This window comes from Physeter macrocephalus, chromosome 9 (assembly GCF_002837175.3).
Source record: "Physeter macrocephalus isolate SW-GA chromosome 9, ASM283717v5, whole genome shotgun sequence".
Lineage (NCBI taxonomy): Eukaryota > Metazoa > Chordata > Mammalia > Artiodactyla > Physeteridae > Physeter > Physeter macrocephalus.
This window is the reverse complement of record NC_041222.1, coordinates 39,119,220-39,139,613: the sequence shown is the minus strand read 5'-3', so window position 1 is coordinate 39,139,613 and position 20,394 is coordinate 39,119,220. Positions and strand designations below refer to the sequence as shown.

General features: G+C 38.4%; 1 protein-coding gene across 6 annotated transcripts in view; it reads left to right on the top strand.

The window, feature by feature from the left end:
- TMC1 (transmembrane channel like 1) overlaps positions 1-20,394 on the top strand; it is a 141,109-nt gene that overhangs the window by 93,140 nt on the left and 27,575 nt on the right. For 5 of the 6 annotated variants that reach the window (XM_007106604.4, XM_028493875.1, XM_028493873.1 and 2 more), the window contains 6 exons: positions 4,060-4,202; positions 8,690-8,834; positions 9,408-9,602; positions 12,137-12,316; positions 12,442-12,603; positions 18,950-19,078. In XM_007106604.4, coding sequence (XP_007106666.3) covers positions 4,060-4,202; positions 8,690-8,834; positions 9,408-9,602; positions 12,137-12,316; positions 12,442-12,603; positions 18,950-19,078 — 954 coding nt within the window. The remainder of the gene's footprint in view (positions 1-4,059; positions 4,203-8,689; positions 8,835-9,407; positions 9,603-12,136; positions 12,317-12,441; positions 12,604-18,949; positions 19,079-20,394) is intronic. The other variant, XM_028493877.1, reaches the window with a different exon arrangement.

Genomic DNA, 20,394 nt, shown 5'->3' with positions numbered 1-20,394 from the left:
TTCTAGTGTATTTTTCATTTCAGTTATTGTATTGCTCATCTCTGTTTGTTTGTTCTTTAATTCTTCCAGGTCTTTGTTAAACATTTCTTGCATCTTCTCAATCTTTACCTCCATTGTTTTTCCGAGGTCCTGGATCATCTTCATTATCATTATTCTGAATTCTGTTCTGGAAGATTGCCTATCTCCATTTCATTTAGTTGTTTTTCTGGGGTTTTGTCTTGTTCCTTCATCTGGTAGATAGCCCTCTGCCTTTTCATTTTGTCTATCTGTGAATGTGGTTTTTGTTCCACAGGCTGCAGGGTTGTAGTTCTTCTTGCTTCTCTGGGAGAACTTTTAAAATGTACTGAGTTCAACGTTCTTGTGGAACATCCAAGTGGAGTGAGATGTGTAATGGGTATTGGGCATACGATCTAGAACTCCCACCATTAGTGTCAGTTGCAGATCATAGCACAAAAGGCAAACAGAAGTTTTCTTTACAGAAGCCAGCATGGTTAAAAAGGCAGTGTGGCATAATGAAAAGCACTCAGTCATGGTATTTAGACAGACTTGGATTTGAATCCTACCACATACTACCTGTGTGATATTAGACAACCACTCTGAGCCTTTTATGCATGGATGGGCACCAAAAAAAACTGTCTACTTCACAGCTTTTTGAGGGCCAGAGTTCACTGCCTAGGGTCCCTTAGACAGGTAGAAGTTCATTTCCTCTACTGAAAATGAGAGAATCTGTGAAGGCTCAGCCCAGCTTCATTGTAATCTACATGCTTCCTAGCTTAGAACCATATAATATCAGTTTTATAACTCTAGATCTGGGTTGGAGCAAAAGGAAAAGAAACTCGGAGGCGAGCAAAGCATTAGATGGAACTTGGCAAGTCTAGTTGGAGAGAAGGAGGGTGGCCGGGGGCTGGATCTCAGCATGTACCACGTAAGTGCCAGGCTGGCTGCTATTCTTATAAAGTTGGTCGAGGTTTGTTTTGGGTGTTGTTAGCCATCTCACTCCTTGCTTCTCTCCCATGTCCCGAGCGTATCAGAATTTAAATGATGTCATTCCCTATCTTTCATCCATACTTGAAGCTTTCTTTAACACTAAGGTATAAATGATGATAACAGCTCAGAGAAAAGTAGAAATATACTCCTACTAGTGTGGTACTACTTCCCCTTCACATACCCTCAGCAGGCACAGTTCACAAGTTATAACTTCCTTTCCTACTAGTTCTGACTTCACGATTTTTTTTCAAAATAATGGTCTGACAGTTACTACAAACTAAAAAGGCTTACTAAGGATGATGAAACTCATTTACCATCGTGGGGATAGAATGTTGTCTTTCACAGTGAGTATTTATTTGTAGTGAGAAACACCAAAGGGATGCAACTCTAATATAATTTCAGGTGACACATACTTATAAAGGGGACATTTGCATGCAGAACTTTTTCTAGGGGCCTCTGTAATCCAGTCTCCCACTCCATCTATGTATAGTATTTGGCAAATAAGTTCTTGATAAAAGTTAGTTAGATAAAGAAATAAATGAGTTGATTCCTAGCAACGGCATCATCAAAGCATTCTCATAGATGTGTGTCGGTTTCTGTGAACTAGACCAGCTGCAGCATTCAAACAGAAATTAGAGTCTTGGTAGACAATGTGCAAGCATGGAACCTAGAGTTGGACAGGAATTTTCTGTGCTCATTTGAAACTTGGCTCTGACTGTGGTTTCTCTGTCACAGATTTTGGGATGGGAGAGTGCTCCCACAGGGAAAGCCATGTGCGCTGACATGGAAACCGAATGGAACCTTGGCTAGGCTAGGAGTCGTTGCTATTTTAGTCACTTCCAGATGTCTGCTATTGGAGTTTTAAGGGAAAGGGAAAGATGTGTGGCGTGTGGTGGGCCACAGGGTGGAAGGGGAGGGGGAGACCTCTTTTAAGCCTTTCAGTGTGTTTAAAACCACCCCTCAATATGCTACTGAGATGGATCGGATAAGGCTTTTAAAAATTGTGCACTTCAACCGTACTTCCTCTTTTGTTTACATGCTTCACTGCATATGTAGAAATAGACCAACTGAAGAAACCTTTGCGAAGTAATCAGGATTCCAAAAAAAGGGCTCTTACCCCCATTGGTTGTGATCTAATATTTATTAAGTGCAGCCATTGAACATATGCTGAATGACAAATACACCAGGTGAGTTAGCTGCCCCAGAAGCTACTGTGCTAACCTAACAAGCTCACCAGATGTTTGTTACATATCTACTTTCTCCTTTCATGTTATTTTGGAGGTGGCTTTTAATCCCAATACTGTCATTATGAATTAGAAAAAGAAGTCAGGTTGTAATGTTTATGTATGTGAAGATGAGGCCCTTTGAAATCTTTTCAAAAGGGGTGTCTAGATCATTTCCAGGAGGTCCTGGCACCCACTCTGAACCAACCCAGGGGTCCAGGGACTTCTTGTTTCTTTGTTTTGCTGGGTAGATATGGCATTAGTTTGATACAAGTCCTGGTAGGCAAAGAAAGCATAGGAGAAGCAGTATAGCACAGTGGTTAAGCATATGGATTTGAATTAGACAGACCCCCTTCAGGTTCAGACTCTGTCACGTACTAGCTATGTGAACATGGACAAGTTACTTAACTTCTTTAAAGCTCAGTTTCTTCATCTGTAAAATAGGTGTAGAGCTATTGAGTCTTTTTCGGGTGGGGAAGTGATGGTAAATAACACCCCCTACCTTGTCGACCCAGGTTGTGAGCTAACCAGAAATAAGACAAAGGGTTAGACAGATGGAGGTCAACATGCCATCTTTATTATTGTTAAAGCTGATATTAAAGAATATGGCATCTTTTTATGGGCAAGTGGGCTTCAGAGGCAGACCTTCCTACCCAGCAGTCCTAGACCAGGACAGGATGCCCCTCACAGGGTCAGAGCACAGCATGGGATCTCAAAGGAGGAGGAAGAGTGGTGCCCCACATCATCCCCATTCCTCATCCATGCTCTACTATCAGGTGAGTTTCTCCTCCCTGGGGTTAGTATGAGGCAGTGGAGAGGGGCTGGGAGTTTTACAGTTATGGTTCTTCTCTACATGGCAAGTAACAAGTGTAGAGGAAAACGATTGCCCCTAACGGTAGCCACTTCAAGAGGGTTCTTGTGAGGATTCTGTGAGAAGAAGTAAGGTGTTCAGCACATGCTACCTGCTCAAAAAAATTTATTGATTGATATTATTCCTGCAATTATCTTCTCACTTCACAAGGCATAGTAGTTTTAAGTTATTGTCAGAGAGGTGAAGTCAGAGAGAAGCTGGGGAAGTGGATATATAGTAATACAGAAACAATGCTGCCAAGCTAAGAGTGAAGAACACAGTGAATGAGAGAAGGAGAGAATGAAGACTATTATAAGGGAAGCAACGTCAGAATATGCCATGTTCTGTGTATAGAGAGCAGTTACTCAGGTGGCTTTGGAAGATGGTGATTCCAGCCCTGGCAGATAATTTTTGGGAAACAGCATGTAATTTCATGAATAAACATGCTTGTTCGGGGATAATAGTCTTGATGAATGGAAGGTTGTGCATATTGGTTCCAATGTCGTCTCACCTGCTCCTTGTTTTTGCTAAGTGTGAACTGAGATGTGACCTCTGTGGCTTATGGAGAACCAATCTAACTGTGGCTCAGGTGACTGGAAGTGGAAGCCTGCCATGAGGCTTTGAGGAAGCACATTTCAGATCCTCCCCCCAATATTAAGCAGGGTCTTAAAATTGTAAATTTAATGACACCATGAAGTGTGTTTTGATGTTTCAATCAGTGGGCATTTCACGGTAATGCCTCCACAGCTGAGCAAGCCTATATTTGGTTAAAAATTTGGCCTATTTAGAAGTCCCTGAATTTCAAGTAAACCAAGAGGCTGTCAATCAATGTGGCAGCTGAAACAGTCACTGCATGAAGCAAAACAACAGGGCTCATGTCAGAGCCATCTCCCAAGTTTGAAAATTAATGTCATTTTGTTATTCCTCTTAGAAGTCGATCTTTTTTCTTTGAGTTGCTCTTCACAGCATCTGTTAAGTGACTTTGTTGTTGGATTTTAGGGATTGGCTCAATATTCCGTCCTCTTTTATGGCTATTACGACAATAAACGAACAATTGGATGGATGAATTTCAGAATGCCACTATCCTATTTTCTGGTGGGGATCATGTGCATTGGATACAGCTTTGTGGTTGTCCTTAAAGAGTAAGTTTCATTGGTCTCTTGGGAAGCAAGCAATGATTTCTGGAATCAAATGGAAAAATTAATTTGAGAATTGGATTTTTTTTTCTGTTTCCTGTCTAGAGAATGCAGAGTATTTAAGAGATAAAATGTGGTTTTAATACCTACACTAATGTTAGACTATTACATCTCCCAAACAAAAGGGTTGAACACAAGTACAGGACTTTGATCATCTCACTGGGTCACAGTGATGGTTGCATGCCTATCCTGTGGTTAAGCATATTTTAAAATTGTGCTTTTTGGTACTTTAAGGTGTGAATCAATGTTTCAAACAAGACAGGGAAACAGCTGCTGACCCCTCTTTTTGCATACAGAGAGGTTTGTGACTTGCAGAATCAGCTCAATAGACAGAATCTGTTGTTCTCTGTTCATTAAAACAAACAAACAAACAAACCCAGAATAATCACTCATCCAAAAAATTTCAGCTGTGTAAGACAGCAAAAACAAATGGCCCTCAACGAGACAGTCATGATCAACTATCTAGTCATGTTTTATTTTTGAAGAGGATTTATTAGAGCATGGAAAAGAATTTCATTGGGGAACTGATGAAACTGCAGCTCATTTTTTCTCCTTGTCTGAAATATAATTTTAAAACCTCACTTGAAGACACTGCAGAAACCTAGCACAGTCATTTAGGGCTATAAATAATATGAATAATCCATCCTTTAGCTAATTTTCTGAACCAGTTCAGCAGGTGTTGAAACATCTCAATTAAAGTCTCCACCCTTTTATTTAACTATGCACAAGGTAAATTGGCCTTTTGCTTCATTGCAGGGAAGGACCTCTACCGGAGGGTCCAAGTCCTCTTGAGCAGGAGCTTTCTGGAACAGTCTTTGGCATGCTTTGTGTCCTGTCCCCTGCCAAACTTATTGGTGCCTCCAGAGAAAACTATTATGCTTAGTTTTTAAGCCCTTTCAGGACTTGAAAAAGGCCTTAATGGAGATCCCATATCCAAAATCTTTATCTAGTTGTCCAAGTGTAATCAGAGACCCTAAGTATGTAAAGTATCTTCTACCTGATCAAGTACTACCACATTCAAAAAAATCTAAGATATTTCTAGTCTTTTGGCCATTTTGATTCGGCAGGACTAAAGTCAAGGGTACAGTTACATTACAGAGGCCTTGTGAGTATCGTTTCCATGTTGGTCCTTTAGTCTCCATAGTCACTGAGGAAGCATGTCTATGGATGTCCAAGTCCTCAGCTTCTTCTAGTGATTGTGCAGAGGCTACATACCCTAGTGGGCTCTTGAGCCATTCTTCATGGAATCAAATACCAGCTCTAGCCCATTCTAAAAGAACTTTGACAAATTGTTCAACTGCTCTATTTTCCCGTTTCTAATAGAGGTGTAATAACACCTTGATGTTAGGATGGCTATGAGGACAAAATGAGTCAGTACATACAAACACTTAGAACATGGCTGGCATACGGTGATTGACAAATGTTAACTGTTTTATTAGGATTATAATTCATAGGCTTATTGAAAAACCAAACAAAGCCAACATGGTAGGAATTGAGGTCATATGATAGCCCCAGCAGTAGGGTAGTCACATATGGTTATGTAGTTATACATTAATAGATTTGCACATTTATTATAATAATTTTCTGGCAGATGAGTGTAAAGCATCTAGAACAGCATTATGCATAGAAATATAAGACAAGGTACATATAATTTAAAATATTCTAGTAACTATATTAAACAAATACATAGGTGGACTATATTTTAATAATATATTTTATTTAACTCAATATATCAAAAGTATTCCTTCCACATATAATCAATCTAAAATTATTATTGAGATATTCTCTGTCTTTTTTTGGTACTAAGTCTTTGAAACCTTATGTATATTTCACACTAGTTCATTTCAAGTGCTCAGTAACCACGTATTGCTGGTGGCAAACTCATTAGCTAGTGCAGCTCTACAGGAAATGGCAACTTTTCCTGTTAGCTCAAAGATGCTATTTAGGATGGCTGTAGGGCACAAATTCTACATTTTCCCCCTCAAAGTCATCCATGTTATGCCACCCAAACCAGCCTGATTTTGGTCCCTCCCTCTGGCAGGGGACCTTTGGTTGTTCATTACCAGATTGGCAAGTAGTTTAAGCTCACTGGCCTATATGGCAAGACAATTCCAAAGTGATTTATGACTCCTACCCCACTCCTAGCCCTGGGGGCAAGGCTTGGTAGAAGAACAACTGATGAGATATAAATGATTGTTCAGAATCCTATATCATCTCTTTCCCCCACCACTCGCCCCAAACAAATACATTCTTGGAATAAACATGAGTGGCTTTATCAGATACATGACTCAAATCATGGGAAACTAAAATTGAATACTGAAATCAACTAGGCAACTGGTGGACTTTGTCCTCTTGCCCATATTCTTTGTCTTCAGCATCCTCATCCATAAAAGGGAAGCAAATATCTATATTTGATTAATTAATAAGGAAATTGGAAGGAAAATTAGGTATCCAAGAAAGCACTTTTAGATTTTAAGATAGGGTGACTAACTTTGTTGACCCAGGACTCTCCTGGCGTTAGCATTGAGTCTTGTGCCCTGGAAACCTACTCAGTCCCTGGCAAAGCAAGATCGTTGGTCACCCTTCCTTCCTCCACTCTTTCCTTCCATCATTCCTTGAAAATTATATGTTGAGGTAGCTTCTCAAAGATACAGTTGTTCAAAAATATAACCCCCTTGAAAAAGGAGGAATTTTTGTTTAAATATGTACACTTTTTTTCTCTACAGACAAGGAATGGAGCTGTACATGAAATATTTTATAGCTATCAGGGCCATCTCTTAGTAAAAATGTGTTGTTAGCAGAGGTTGTCTTCAATATCCTTCCTCCCTTTCTTGTCACTCCCTTTTAGCATTTCACTCCCTTTCTTGTCAATTTCCACATACTAGAAGTTCCCTGTTTGCTTGTCGGGCTAGAGCTCCCTTCTCTGGAAGGCTGTCTACAGCTACAGAATCTTGCCTGTGATAAAGCTCCATTCAAGACTTATCTGTCAAGTGGTCAGTTTTACTTGAGGCCCTGCCCTTTGCTCAGTGACAGTGCAAAAAGGGGTGATGGCAGCTTAATCGAAAAAATCATTTTCTCCCTAGGTTAATCCAATGGAAATATTTGATTTCAACCCTTTTTGACCTACAAAAAGGCACTTTGTATGGTTCAACATATCTCATGGTGTCCTAGCTTGGGTACCAGAATGAAGTCAGAACACCTGAAACCTTGACCCACCCCTGTGGTTTACTTCTGTATAATGGCCAGAAGTATAAAATCACTTCATAATTTTATCCTTTATAAAATCACTTCATAATTTTATCCTTCAGCTTCCCCAACTGTAAAAAGAGAATAATATTAACTACTGTGACCTCTTGTTAAGTTTTTGAGAAGGACAAATATGATATTACATATCAATACCATTTGCAAAGGGTAAAGTGGTAGATTGATGTAAGGAATAATTATTTTTGGTTATTTTTCAAACACATTAGCCCATCTGAAATATAGAAGCCTCTGTAAGGAATAGGACTAAACAGTGGGGAAATTTAGATGATGTTAGAGATACCTGCCAAACTACATTGTCAGCTTTATGTCATTGTACTCCTTTCATTTTTCCAGTTCCATATCACTGCAATATTTAAAAAACTAAAACCTTATGGGACCATTTTATAATATATATCATATAATATTTTAATTTTGCCCTTTATAGTGGTAGGGGAAAAAAAGGAAGTGGAGTAAGTGGAATATAGATCTTTAACCACTGAAGTAAGTAAATGTACTTTAAACTGTCCAAGCAAAAAAAAAAAAAAATTAGAACATCACTGATTAGAATATATGTAACCACTTGCTATTAAAGTTGTATAAAAATTTTGATTTTTGGTCAAGAGTTGTCGAGTATGGAAAAATTCCATGCATTCAGTGTAATCACTCTTTGGAAGGAGATTCTAAGGGGAATTGAAATCTGTGAAGGAGTTTCCTGATCTGACCTGGGTTAATCCATCCCTAGGCTTCACAGGGTCTGGAAACCAACTAAAATTGTGTACAACAGTTTAAGAGTCTATACATATGTTTTTCCTGATGAGGGGCCTGGTGGTTTTCATCAGATTTCTAAAGAGATCCTTATCCCACAAAAGTTTCAGAGCCTAGTATATGACCCTAGGAAAACAAATAAAAAATACGTAATTTTATATAACCTGTTTAATTGTTAAAATCATCAATGGTTAGTAGTCTTTTAATCTTGAAGGCCTGGAAAATGAACAGCTTAAAAAATTAAAACAAAAAAATTTTTTTAATAAACTTTTATTTTCTGGTTATTAGAACAAACTTGTTTGAAAGTATATGTCTTTTAGATATTGCTTCTCCAATTTCCCTATAATTATTATGTTTTGCTATTCCCTAATCTCTCCCTTTCTGCTTGTATTCTGGCTGCTGGATTAAACTTCCTGTTTGTATAGGATGACCAAAAATATTGGTGATGACGGAGGTGGTGACGACAACTCTTTCAACTTCAGCTGGAAGGTGTTCAGCAGCTGGGACTACCTGATTGGCAATCCTGAAACAGCAGACAACAAATTCAATTCTATCACAATGAACTTTAAGGTAAAAATACCAACTTCAAGAGCCTTTTCTTGGTATTTCTAAGAGTAAAATTGGAGTCAGAAAGATTAACTCATCATTTCTTCCTACCAGGATCTGGGCAGGGTTCTGATTATGACTGAAAAATGATTGATGACCCATGACAGCACTACTTCTCTCTAAATTTGGTAATAAAACAATGCCATTGGCTTGAAACAGCCAACCATTAGTAATCAGAATCAGATATTTTAAATAATAGAACAATGCTCGCTAATTATTTACAGGAATACATTAGCCCAATATTTTAAACGACTCCAAAGTATTATTTTGTAGTTGTTTTAAAAAACTGTACTAGAAGAGACTTTAGAATGAAGACTATCTCAGTAAATATTAACTCAACCAGAGTTTGTAAGAATTCTTCCTTCTTTCTCTTACTTTTTCTCACTTGCTGGCAATATTCACCTGGTTTGTGGAATCCCAGATTCAGTTTACATTTTCATTCCTCACTTTCTGATGTTTGCAGAAATAATTCCTGAGTTCATGACACTTTTTGTAGCTCAGATATTTCTTTTTTCTTTCTGTTTTGCCTGGGTACAGGAAGCTATAATAGAAGAAAGAGCAGCCCAAGTAGAAGAAAACGTCCACTTGATCAGATTCCTGAGGTTTCTTGCTAACTTCTTCGTGTTTCTAACACTTGGCGGGAGTGGATACCTCATCTTTTGGGCTGTGAAGCGATCCCAGGAATTTGCGCAGCAAGATCCTGACACCCTTGGGTGGTGGGAAAAAAATGAAGTTCGTCTCTGCATGCTTTTTATGTGCTTAGAATCTGACATTTGAGATTTTGTGGGTTGTGCTTCAATGTTGGGACATGAAATATGGCCACTCTTTACCTATCTCTGTCATCCTGACTTGAGAGTGAACCAACCTCGGCACACATGTCCCTATTCCAGCCTTACCTCCAAATCTGTCTACTGTCTGTTGGAAGAGAGATTAGAGCACATATTCCAACCAGTACATTTTATAGACAGAGATAATGAATCTCAGATTAGGTGATGTGTTCATGGTCTCAGAACCATGGAGAACAATGAGAGTTAAAATTTAGGAATCTTGATTTCAAGCTCAGCACTCTTTCCATGACCCTATGTTGCTTTCTCTGTAGGTCCTGCATCTATCTTTGAAAGATCCAATTGTCCCCTGAATTCTTTGAAGCAGCAATGATAAAGCCCTGGGTTCTTACGTTTATTTCACTGGAAACATTCAGATTGCCTCCCCCACTTTGGGCAAGACTGGGCCTCTCTCTGTTTTTCACTAGCAGCCTAACTGCTCCACCTCCTCTCCTTACCCTATTACCTCCCCCTCCAAATACTATTCAAATGAGGAAGGCCAGCTCTTTGGCAGGAATTAAATATTATGATTGCGATTTGTCTTCAGGGTATCTGCCCATTTAGCAGGTCCAAGAAAAGAGGTCAGAGGTAGATATTTAGAATCGGGAAATCACTGGTCATGTGTTGTTTCTTGGGTCTGTTCCCTTTCATAAAATGTTCTAGAATACAATGTGGCATCATTTTGAACTTGGGCATTTTCAGTGTGTGGAGATTTAGGCGGTGGGAAGTGTAGATTTCCCACCCTGAAACTTCTGCAGAGTCCTGTAGACCAAACAGATTATGAAAGTCTTCATAAGCATAGAATTTCCCAGAAAAATCTTGCACGGAAAATGGTATAACCTACTTACAACAAAAGGCTCCAAACAAAAACATTCTAGGTATTTCAGAAGCAGTAACACTGAAGATGGGAGACCATATATTTAAGAGACTATGATAACATAGACACTTCATGGAAACCCGTAAAACAGAGAGTCATTAGGTGGAGTAATTTTACTTATTTAAAACAAAGGGGAACCTCAAAGCATTACTAAGTTTGCTTTCAAAATTATCCTTGCAGTTATGATAGCATTTATAGGCAAAATTATCATGCCACTTTGGTCCATGGTTTGTACTGATCATATTTTTGTATTAATAAACCACAGAAAAGGAGGGATAATTGATTATCATCAAAAGGGTCACTCTTTGTAAGTACATGTTAATATCCATCTTAGGGGACCCCTGATTCCTAGGGGCCAACAAAGGTAATAATGGGGATTCATGAAAAACTTTACAAATTTGATGAAACAGAATTTAAATTTACCTTATATAAGATTGCTTAGCTCTGCCAAGTTTTTACTTTAGGCTGAAATTATATCATGCTGATTTTATATTATGTCACGCTGACTTTTAGCTTCTGCTGGTCATACTTATACAATGTTCTTAGTCAAAAGGGAAAAACATATTGACAATTATCTTCTCAATATGGTTTGGTAGTTCTAATCATTCAAAACATGGAGTCTACCGGGGGAAATGGGAAATGTTCAACAGTGACAATTTGAGCCAGGTATTCAGGTAAAGACATTGCCAGAGTCACCTGGAACCTTTTTTAAAACTTTATTTAAAGGGTTTTTTCCCCCATTATAAAAGTAGTACATGCTCTGTATTCTTTTCCTTGACTTAATTTAGCCTAATAATATAATCATAAGTGTGCCAATCAATCTGGAGATAAGGGCCACACATTTCCAGCTTGTCATATTTTCATTCTCTCTCTCTCTCTCTCTCTCTCTCTTTCATAATTCTCTTACCTTTGGCATTATAAGCCAGTTCTTCATTTTTGAAACTTTTCTGCCTTGGCTTTGATGACATTATGCCATGTATTCTCCTTTTGTTTTTTCTGAATGTTCTCTCTGTTTTCTTTGATAGAGTCGATTCCATTTTCTTTCTTTCTTTCTTTCTTTTTTTTTTTTTTGCCCCTTATAGTTTGCATTCCCGCAAACTCAGTATTTAGTCCTGGGCCCATCTCAAGGAATTCATCCATTCTAACTGATTAAACTAGCCCATGTGCTGATGATTGCCAAATTAGTATTTCCAATTTGGACCTCATTTCTCAAGCAGATCATTTTCCATTTCCTTTGGAAATCTTGTTGTAAAGTGCAGAATCAGTTACCATGTATAACAGTAAATGTTCTCTGCATAGAAAGTAATGTAAATCGCATCCCTCATTATACTAGGAAACACTATTATTACTGGCACGTCCACAAGCTCACGTACATGTACATCTTGAAAATATGAGTTGAATATTGTCTCTGTTGTTTTAATAAGATCAGATTTTTAAAATGCATGAAATAATTTTAGTCTCATAAAATATCAAGGGAATCTAGCTGGAATCTTGCAAATTTGGAGGAAAGCAATAATAATTTTTAAACACCATTAACTTGGTTCACCCTTTGTGTCTTCTTGTAGATGAACATGGTCATGTCCCTCCTGGGGATGTTCTGTCCAACATTGTTTGACTTATTTGCTGAATTGGAAGACTACCATCCCCTCATCGCTCTGAAATGGCTCCTGGGACGCATTTTTGCTCTTCTTTTAGGCAACTTGTATGTATTTATTCTTGCCTTGATGGATGAGATTAACAACAAGGTAAATCTTGTGTCTGGATTGTCCTTGCCATCAGCATGTTGTTAGATTCCCAGTCTCAAGATTGCCAGAAATGCCTTTGAAATCTCTGTTGTCTTCATTTTTGTTTCCATTACTCTGCTTTCTAGATTGAAGAGGAGAAGCTAGTAAAGGCCAATATTACCCTGTGGGAAGCCAACATGATCAAGGCCTACAATGCATCACTCACTGGAAATACCACTGGGCCACCCTTTTTTGTGCACCCTGCAGATGTACCTCGAGGACCCTGCTGGGAAACAATGGTGGGGCAGGTAATGTCACAAACAGAAGTGCATAACAGTTAATGGATTAAAAAAGAGCAGGGTCACTATTTCTTCCGAAAGCGTGGCCTGTTTTTTATTGCTTATTAATGAAAATAGCTGAGACTTATTGACTGTTCACCATATGCTGGCTGTGAATTTCATATATATTATCTCTTGTAGTCCTCACGTGCATCCATTCAGGTAAGTAGTACCTTTACACCCCTTTTACAGTTGCATGTAAAGGAAGGATATTTTAAAATGGTCTGAGGAAATGTTTAGTATCTATCTGTGTTATAATAAAACACCCAGATTTAGATACAACCCAAGTAAATATTTAAGTGGAACTCTAGTTAGTGTTACCTTTTTTCCATAAAAAAAGAAAAGATTCTTTTGGGAGCATACACTAATACTCATTTCAATATTGTTAATTTTTGTCAAATAATTGCCCCTTAAGCATGAAAGGAAATACTATTTTAGGTTTGTTGTTTTCAGATGACTGTATAAATGACCCCAGTCCAAGACTAGTGGTATTTTAGCAGATAAAAGAGATAATGTTTCATATGGCTTTCTGTTCAATAAAAGGAAACCAAACCAAACAAAAACAAAAAACCTACTTCAGGCCTCTTATTTCTATACAAATCCAATTTATATTTTGAAAAGCCTTTAATTTTATCTCATTAGAATTGACATCCCTCATGTGTACTTCATAAACTGATTTTGGACTTTGGTTCATCCTTGATGGACAGACATTTGAAAATATGTCATAGTGCTTCTGTCAGACAACAGTTCAGTTTCAGCAGTAATGTGGTCTTTGGGAAATTATTTGAAATAATTTTTTACAGTGTACTTATTTTTTTGTAAGATAAATGGAAAATTGAAAGTTAGCATTAGTCTTATGAAACTAATTTAAACAAATACAGATATCATTAGATGTCCTCAGCTTCAGATACTCATCTGACTTAAGCCACTCATCTGTGATTTCAATTGTGGGAAAAAGTAAGGAAAATGTATATAATGCTAGACAGACGTCACTGAAGACCAAGTCCAAAATGTATGATATAAGTAAGGATTCTATTTTATTTTTTAGGCTTTTAGGGACCAGATAAACCCTTCCCTTTCCAGTTACATGTTATTAAATACTTGATTTTCAGACATGCACATTTCATACACATTTACGGGAACATACTATGTATGCAATAATAAATGAAATGAAACCTGCCTGCACTTGGTAGAGAGATGCTTGTGATACATGATGTGGTAGACAGAATAATAACCCCTCAAAAACATCCATGTTCTAATCCCTGGAAACTGTGAATATGTTACCTTACATAGTAAAATGGACTTTACCAATGTGATTAAGTTAAAGATCTGGGGATAGGAAAAATATCTTGGACTATGTGGTGAGCCTAACAAAATGACACATGCTTATAAATGGGAGACAAGAGTCAGTCAGAAAAACTGGCTGTGACAGTGGAACCAGAGATTGGAGAGATGCGCTTTAAAGGTGGAGGAAGGGGTCCATGAGCCAAGGAATGCAGGTGGCCTCTGGAAGCTGGAAAAGGCAAGGACACAGATTTGGCCCTGATGCCTGCACCTTGATTTTAGGCTTCTGAACTCCAGAACAGTTTATGTTTATGCTGTTTTAAGCCACTAATTTTGTGGTAATTTCTTACAGCAGCAATAGGAAGTGAATACACAGGAGTATATGGGTTTCCATGTTTTAAAACTCCTTGAAGCAAAATCTGGTCATGGCACTTAACACAAGTCTGTTTTATCACATCTAGGCTGCTCCCTAAATCTTCAGCAAGAGTTGAGAGAAGTGAAAAAATATAAAGTGTAGTTTTCACAAACTCAAAGAGTTTGAGATATTCTCTTATGTACATCCCAGAATGCAGACTGGCATGAGGGCTAAGCAACCTACCCTTTACCAGGCAAACACCTGTTAAACAAGATTAATAGAACTAACTGTAAAGAATAAGGTGGAAGCTGCTCACTTCTGAGGCAGAGGCAGCAATTAATTAGACATGAACGTCATGCAATCTAGAATACTTATTTTCTGATTATGCAGAAGCTTCTGGGATGCTCCCACACACACTGAATTAAAATAAAGTAAAAATTATTTAATTCTTCTTCTTGGGAGCCCTTGTACCATGCCGCTTGTCTTGTCCTTTTTTTTTTTTTTTTTTTTAAATCCTGTCTCTAGTGGTTTTCCTTGCTTCATCATCTTTTCTTACCGCCATTTGTAGTTGGGTTTCCCTTTTCTCTTTCGCCTTCCTTTCTCTAAATGAACATTCAGCACTTGTGGGAAAGTCTGCAGGAGCGGCAGGAGGGAAGGGCTGTGGTTCTGAAACATTTATTTTACCCACTTTTAAAACAAAGTGATTCCAGAAGAAATAGTAAAAGGCAGCTGCTTTGCATGGAATGTTGGAGATATAACCCCAAAGACTTGTTCATTGTTCTGTGAGAACATTCCAGATATTTTCTCTTCTTCTCCATGGATGCCCTCTGCTCTCTTTTTCCTCAAGGATAGTGTGGGACTTAATCTCTTTTTGAATTGAATATAGGAATTTGGTGGCTCCTTTATCTCTCCAGGGAATCTCAAGATGTAGTCACTTAGTCTCATCTCCAGTGACATTTGATAGGTAGGCAGCAGAGCCATTCTTAGGAGACCACTCTTTGAAGCTGTATACTTAGGTCTGCATTTTGGCAAAGGAGAGAAAGCAGACAACAGCTGAAGATAATGACAATAATAGCTCACATTTATCGAATGCTTCTTGTGTGCCAAGCATTACCTCCTTGAATTTTTAAATTACCCTCTGAGATAAGTTATATCATTATCCCCATTTTATAGATGAGGAGACTATGACTTAGAAAGGTAAAATAATTTGCTCAAGACCTTAAAGAAAGTCAATGACAGGAGCCCAAATTTTACCTACAAAGTCTGATTAGAGTTTGTGTCCTTCTCCATAGTGCTGAACTGTCCTCCAGAAACATAATTAGCATCAACACATACTCCCAGACTCCTGCCATGGAATATCTGCTGTCTGTGGCCCTTTGTGATGCCCCGTCTCTATTATTTTCCCTTCACTTGCTAATGAGCCTCTTAGGTTTACTGATCAAATACATGCCAGGAGAGTAAAGTGTGAGGTGTGGAGTGCAGTGCTCTGCAGAAGGCCTGTGTGGAGGCCATGCTCCCATCCTAGCACACTAGGAACTGGAATTGGATGATGTTCCCTTGGTGGGCTGGACCACCATTTTTGGAATTTCCTTTCTTATAAAGCAGTGTATCCTTTCTATGGTATGTTAATAAATATTTTTACATTTTAATATAATGTTTGAATCCTCTTCTGCTATTTTATGTGAAAGTTAGGACATTGCTTAGGAAAAATATTGTATTTCAACCATTGGGATGAGGATGCTTAGGAGGATGTAGAGGACTTCAAAACCACTCTGAAATATTTTCTTACTGAGGAAGTCTTCCCAGCCTGGTGGTGGAAACCTAAAAATATCCCTCACAGCCTACTTCTAATTGATGCTAGTTATTAGAATCTGAACTCAAATTGCCTGGGGAATGAAAAGGAGAATAAGAGTAGGGAAGAGAAAAGTTATGTTCAGAGATAACCGCAGGAATTTACTATCACTCAGTCGCTCACTCCATATTTACTGAGTGCAGGCTAAGTGTCAGGTATTGTGCTAGATACTGGAGGTGCAATGGGGAACAAAGGTGGACCCGGTCTCTGACCTTGTGACAATTACAATCTCTAGGGAACAAAGCCATTAATTAAATAATTATACAACATTTGCAAATTTACAATGGCAACAAAGCACTACAAGAATGCAATGCATGCAGTCAGAGAAGCTTGCCCCTAGTCATTGAGGTGAGGGACTTCCCTAAGTTAGTGTTGCTGTAGTGATGCATATTAGTTGGTGTAAACTGAGTCAAGAGGTAAAGTAAGATTGAGTAGCATGAAGACCACATGTGAAGACCACATGTAAGGCCCTATGGCCAAAAGAAGTATGGAGTTTGAGGGTATGAAAGAAAGCCAGTGGGACTGGAGTAGAGAAGACAAAGAAAAATATGGAGAGCTAGACAGGAATCAGATTATACAGACACATGGATTATGCAGAAACCTCACACTCACCTTTTTACTCCAGCTGTTGCTGCAGCAAACGACTGCATGCAGCTGTTACAAGACAGTATCTCAACTGAGTCGTATACAGATTCTCACCTTTACCCTGCTTCTCTGCTGTCACCAAGTGGGATGTTAATACCACATGGGGCCGTCCCTGACTGATGGGAATAGGAGCTGGTGGATCAATACTTCCCTCTTCTGTCTCTTGGGTGGACAGTTCTGAGACTTATTCTATATGGCTACTCAGCGGGTCCCTAGAAGAACCAAGACCCAGTTGCCCCAGTAGTGACAGCTTTTAACACTCTCTTGGGTAAAGGTTTTCTCTCCTTTCCTGTTTCATTCTTTTCCATCTCCACTCCTGTTCTTTGATAGCATTTCCACAAATATACTACTGGCTCACAGGCACTACTTTTGATGGGAACTAATGCCAAGATAATTTTTTTACATTTATAGTTTAAAGTTTTCAGTATAAATTTTTTAGCTTTTAATATATTTATATTATAGTTAACTACTGTTTATGGCAGATGTTATACACCTATTTACAATAGTAGGAGTTATTTTTCAGTTATTCTGAAGTATGGGACTGGAAATGAACCAGTTAACCGCTAGTCAAATGGGCCTTGCCCTATGATGTGATTCTTTCTCACTAGTTATTTTAGAGGTGAGATTCTATAGGTAGCTGGAAATAAAAACCAGAAGACTTATTTTATTATGGAAGAACACTGTATTTCTGGAAAAATATGACTTATTAGATATTCCATGTCTTCAATCTTAGGGCACGAATTATTGGGAAGGAGCAGAAAGCAAAGCGCAGAAGAGAACGATCATAATGAAAATTTATAATTATATGTCTACTCTTATCTTTATTGCCTATTGTTATAAGTTCCATGAGGAAATAGTGAACTTCCCCTCTAACCCACAGCATACACATTTTACACGTAACTTCAAGTCCACACCACTGAGGTAAAAAGTTTCTGATTTTCCAGACCTTTTCTATACATATACGTGTTATGCATGTACATATATACATGCATGTATATAGGCATAGGATTTTTTGTTAATAAGTGGATTCATGCTACATATCCTATTTTGTAAATTTTTAACAATCCATTTCTTATCAGAACATAGCATTTGAGTGCTTTTTAAACAAGTTTATTGAGATATAGTTCACATATCATACATCTCACCCATTTAAATTACACCGTTCAGTGGTTTTTGGTATATGTTCACATTGTTGTGCAGCCACAATCACAATAGCACTTTGTTTAAGAGCTCACAATATTCTGTTGTGTAGACACCCATTTTTATTTAATTAATTTCCTCTTGAGTATATTTGAATTGCTTCCAATTTTGATCTGGGAGAAACAATGCTTTCATAATTATATGTATAGATTTGGACATTTGTGCTAATACCGCCATAGGATACATTTCTAGAAGTGGATTTTCCTAATCAAATTCCACACGCTTTAAAATGTGATGGATCTTCACAAACGTCCCCCCACCCCACAAATGTTGCACCAGTCTAACTTTCCCTTCTAACTGTCAGTTTACGACAGTGCCTATTTCACCACACTCTCACCAATATGGAAAAGCATGGATTTTAAAATATTTAACACTGTGTGGAGCAACAATTTATTGTTTTAATTGTATTTTTATAATGTGGGATTTAGGTATTTTTGAATGTTTTAATTAACTGTATATTTTCTTCTTTCTTATTTGTGCCATTTGCCATTTTTTTCCTTATTGAATTGCCCATCTATTGTTGTACTGATTGGTAAAAGTTTTTAATGTGTTAGAAGAACTAGTTCTCCATCACATACGCCACAAGTACTTTTTCCAAGCTTGTCTTTTAATTTTATAAATAAAAAATTTATTTTATAAATAAATTTATTTTATTTTATTATCTGCTGTTTGCGAGATTCAAGTTTTAAACTTCTGTTTTGTCATTATTTTCCTGTTTTGTGTTCTCGTGTCATGCTTATAAAAGTTTCTCAGTAGGAAGACTTCTGATACAGTGGTTTTGGTGCAGGAAATAATTATTTTTAGACTAATAAAATAGGGGTGAAACATTTTTTACTTGCAAGATATGCCTAACTAGTTTCTTTACCATTAGTTGCAGTCTTCAAGTTAGTACTATTTAGAAAGCATGACAAATTCGATGTTAACATTAGGACCATTTGAAGGGAGAAATGCTCCTTTTAATACAGATGATATCTCAACAGGAATTTGTGCGGCTGACCGTTTCTGATGTTCTGACCACCTATGTCACAATTCTCATTGGGGATTTTCTCCGAGCGTGTTTTGTGAGGTTTTGCAATTACTGCTGGTGCTGGGATTTGGAATATGGATATGTAAGTGTGATATTCATTTTTCTCTTATCAGATTATTCCTTTGTGCTTAGTCATTTACATATACCATGCAAGAAGAAGAATTTAGGAGGTGGGATTGTCTTTTAGATGTCAATAAATGAAGACCAATGAGTATAGTTTTAATTCAGAAGGGGGTCAGACTTGAGTCTCATGGCTTGCAATAGTCTAGCAAAAATAGATTCTAGTAAAATTACAGATGGCTAAAGCAGTGGACTTGAGCCTATCTGTTAAAATGGTGAACTCAACAAATCTTGGGCCCATAGTTGGCTCCCTCCCCATGAAGCTTGCTGGCATTTCTGGAAGCAGGGCAAGATGAGTAGTATCAACTGCACATTTTCTGTTTGCTTTGAATTCTACTAAGCAACTGCTGGACACTTATCAAGTGCATCACTGTGCAGTACGCTGGGGGAACAAAGGAGTCAATGAATACTCTGCTTGCTTCATAAAGCTCACAGTCTAATGAGAGCTCAGCAGAGACACAAGCAGGGGGCTCTGCAAGGCCCAGGGTACTGATAGGGCTCTGGCAACTGGTGGAGTAGAATTCCGGCAAGTTGATTTCCTTCCCCACAACAACAGCACAGGTTTCTCTGAGCCCCACTGGTGTTGATTCCATCACCAGCCCCCCACTATGCTCAACGCTAGGTCCCCCCACAAAGTTTGAGAGCGGCAGCAAAGCACACATCTCTCAGTCCGCCTTTTGCAAATGAAACCGTCATCTTGGGAAATAGGGCCTGACGAGTTGATAGTATTGATACTTATTTGCTCAAGTATTTCCAGTGGCTTCTAAGTATTTAGAATGAATTCCAAATCCCTGTCCAAGGCCACCGACACCCTGTGTGATCTGCTGCTTTTTTTCTCTCTGAGCTCATCTCCTACCACTTTCGCTCTTGCTTTGTAAAGTCCACAAACACTGGGAGTCTTTCTTATTCTCAAACACAAGATGCTCCTTGCATCTGCCCTAATTGTTCTTCCCTCTATGGGTGCAGGTTCCTAGAATTTGCCAGGGCTGATTCTTGTCATTAAGGACTCACCTAATATGTCACCTCCTTTGAGCTTTTCTCTGACCTTCCAATCTAATGTGGCCCATCAGGCACTCTCTATTTCAGCATAGCTTTATTTTCTTTATACGATGTATAACTATTTGACATCTCCTTTTTTTTTTTTTTTTTTTTTGTGGTATGCGGGCCTCCCTCTGTTGTGGCCTCTCCCATTGCGGGGCACAGGCTCCGGACGCGCAGGCTCAGCGGCCATGGCTCACGGGCCCAGCCGCTCCGCGGCACGTGGGATCCTCCCAGACC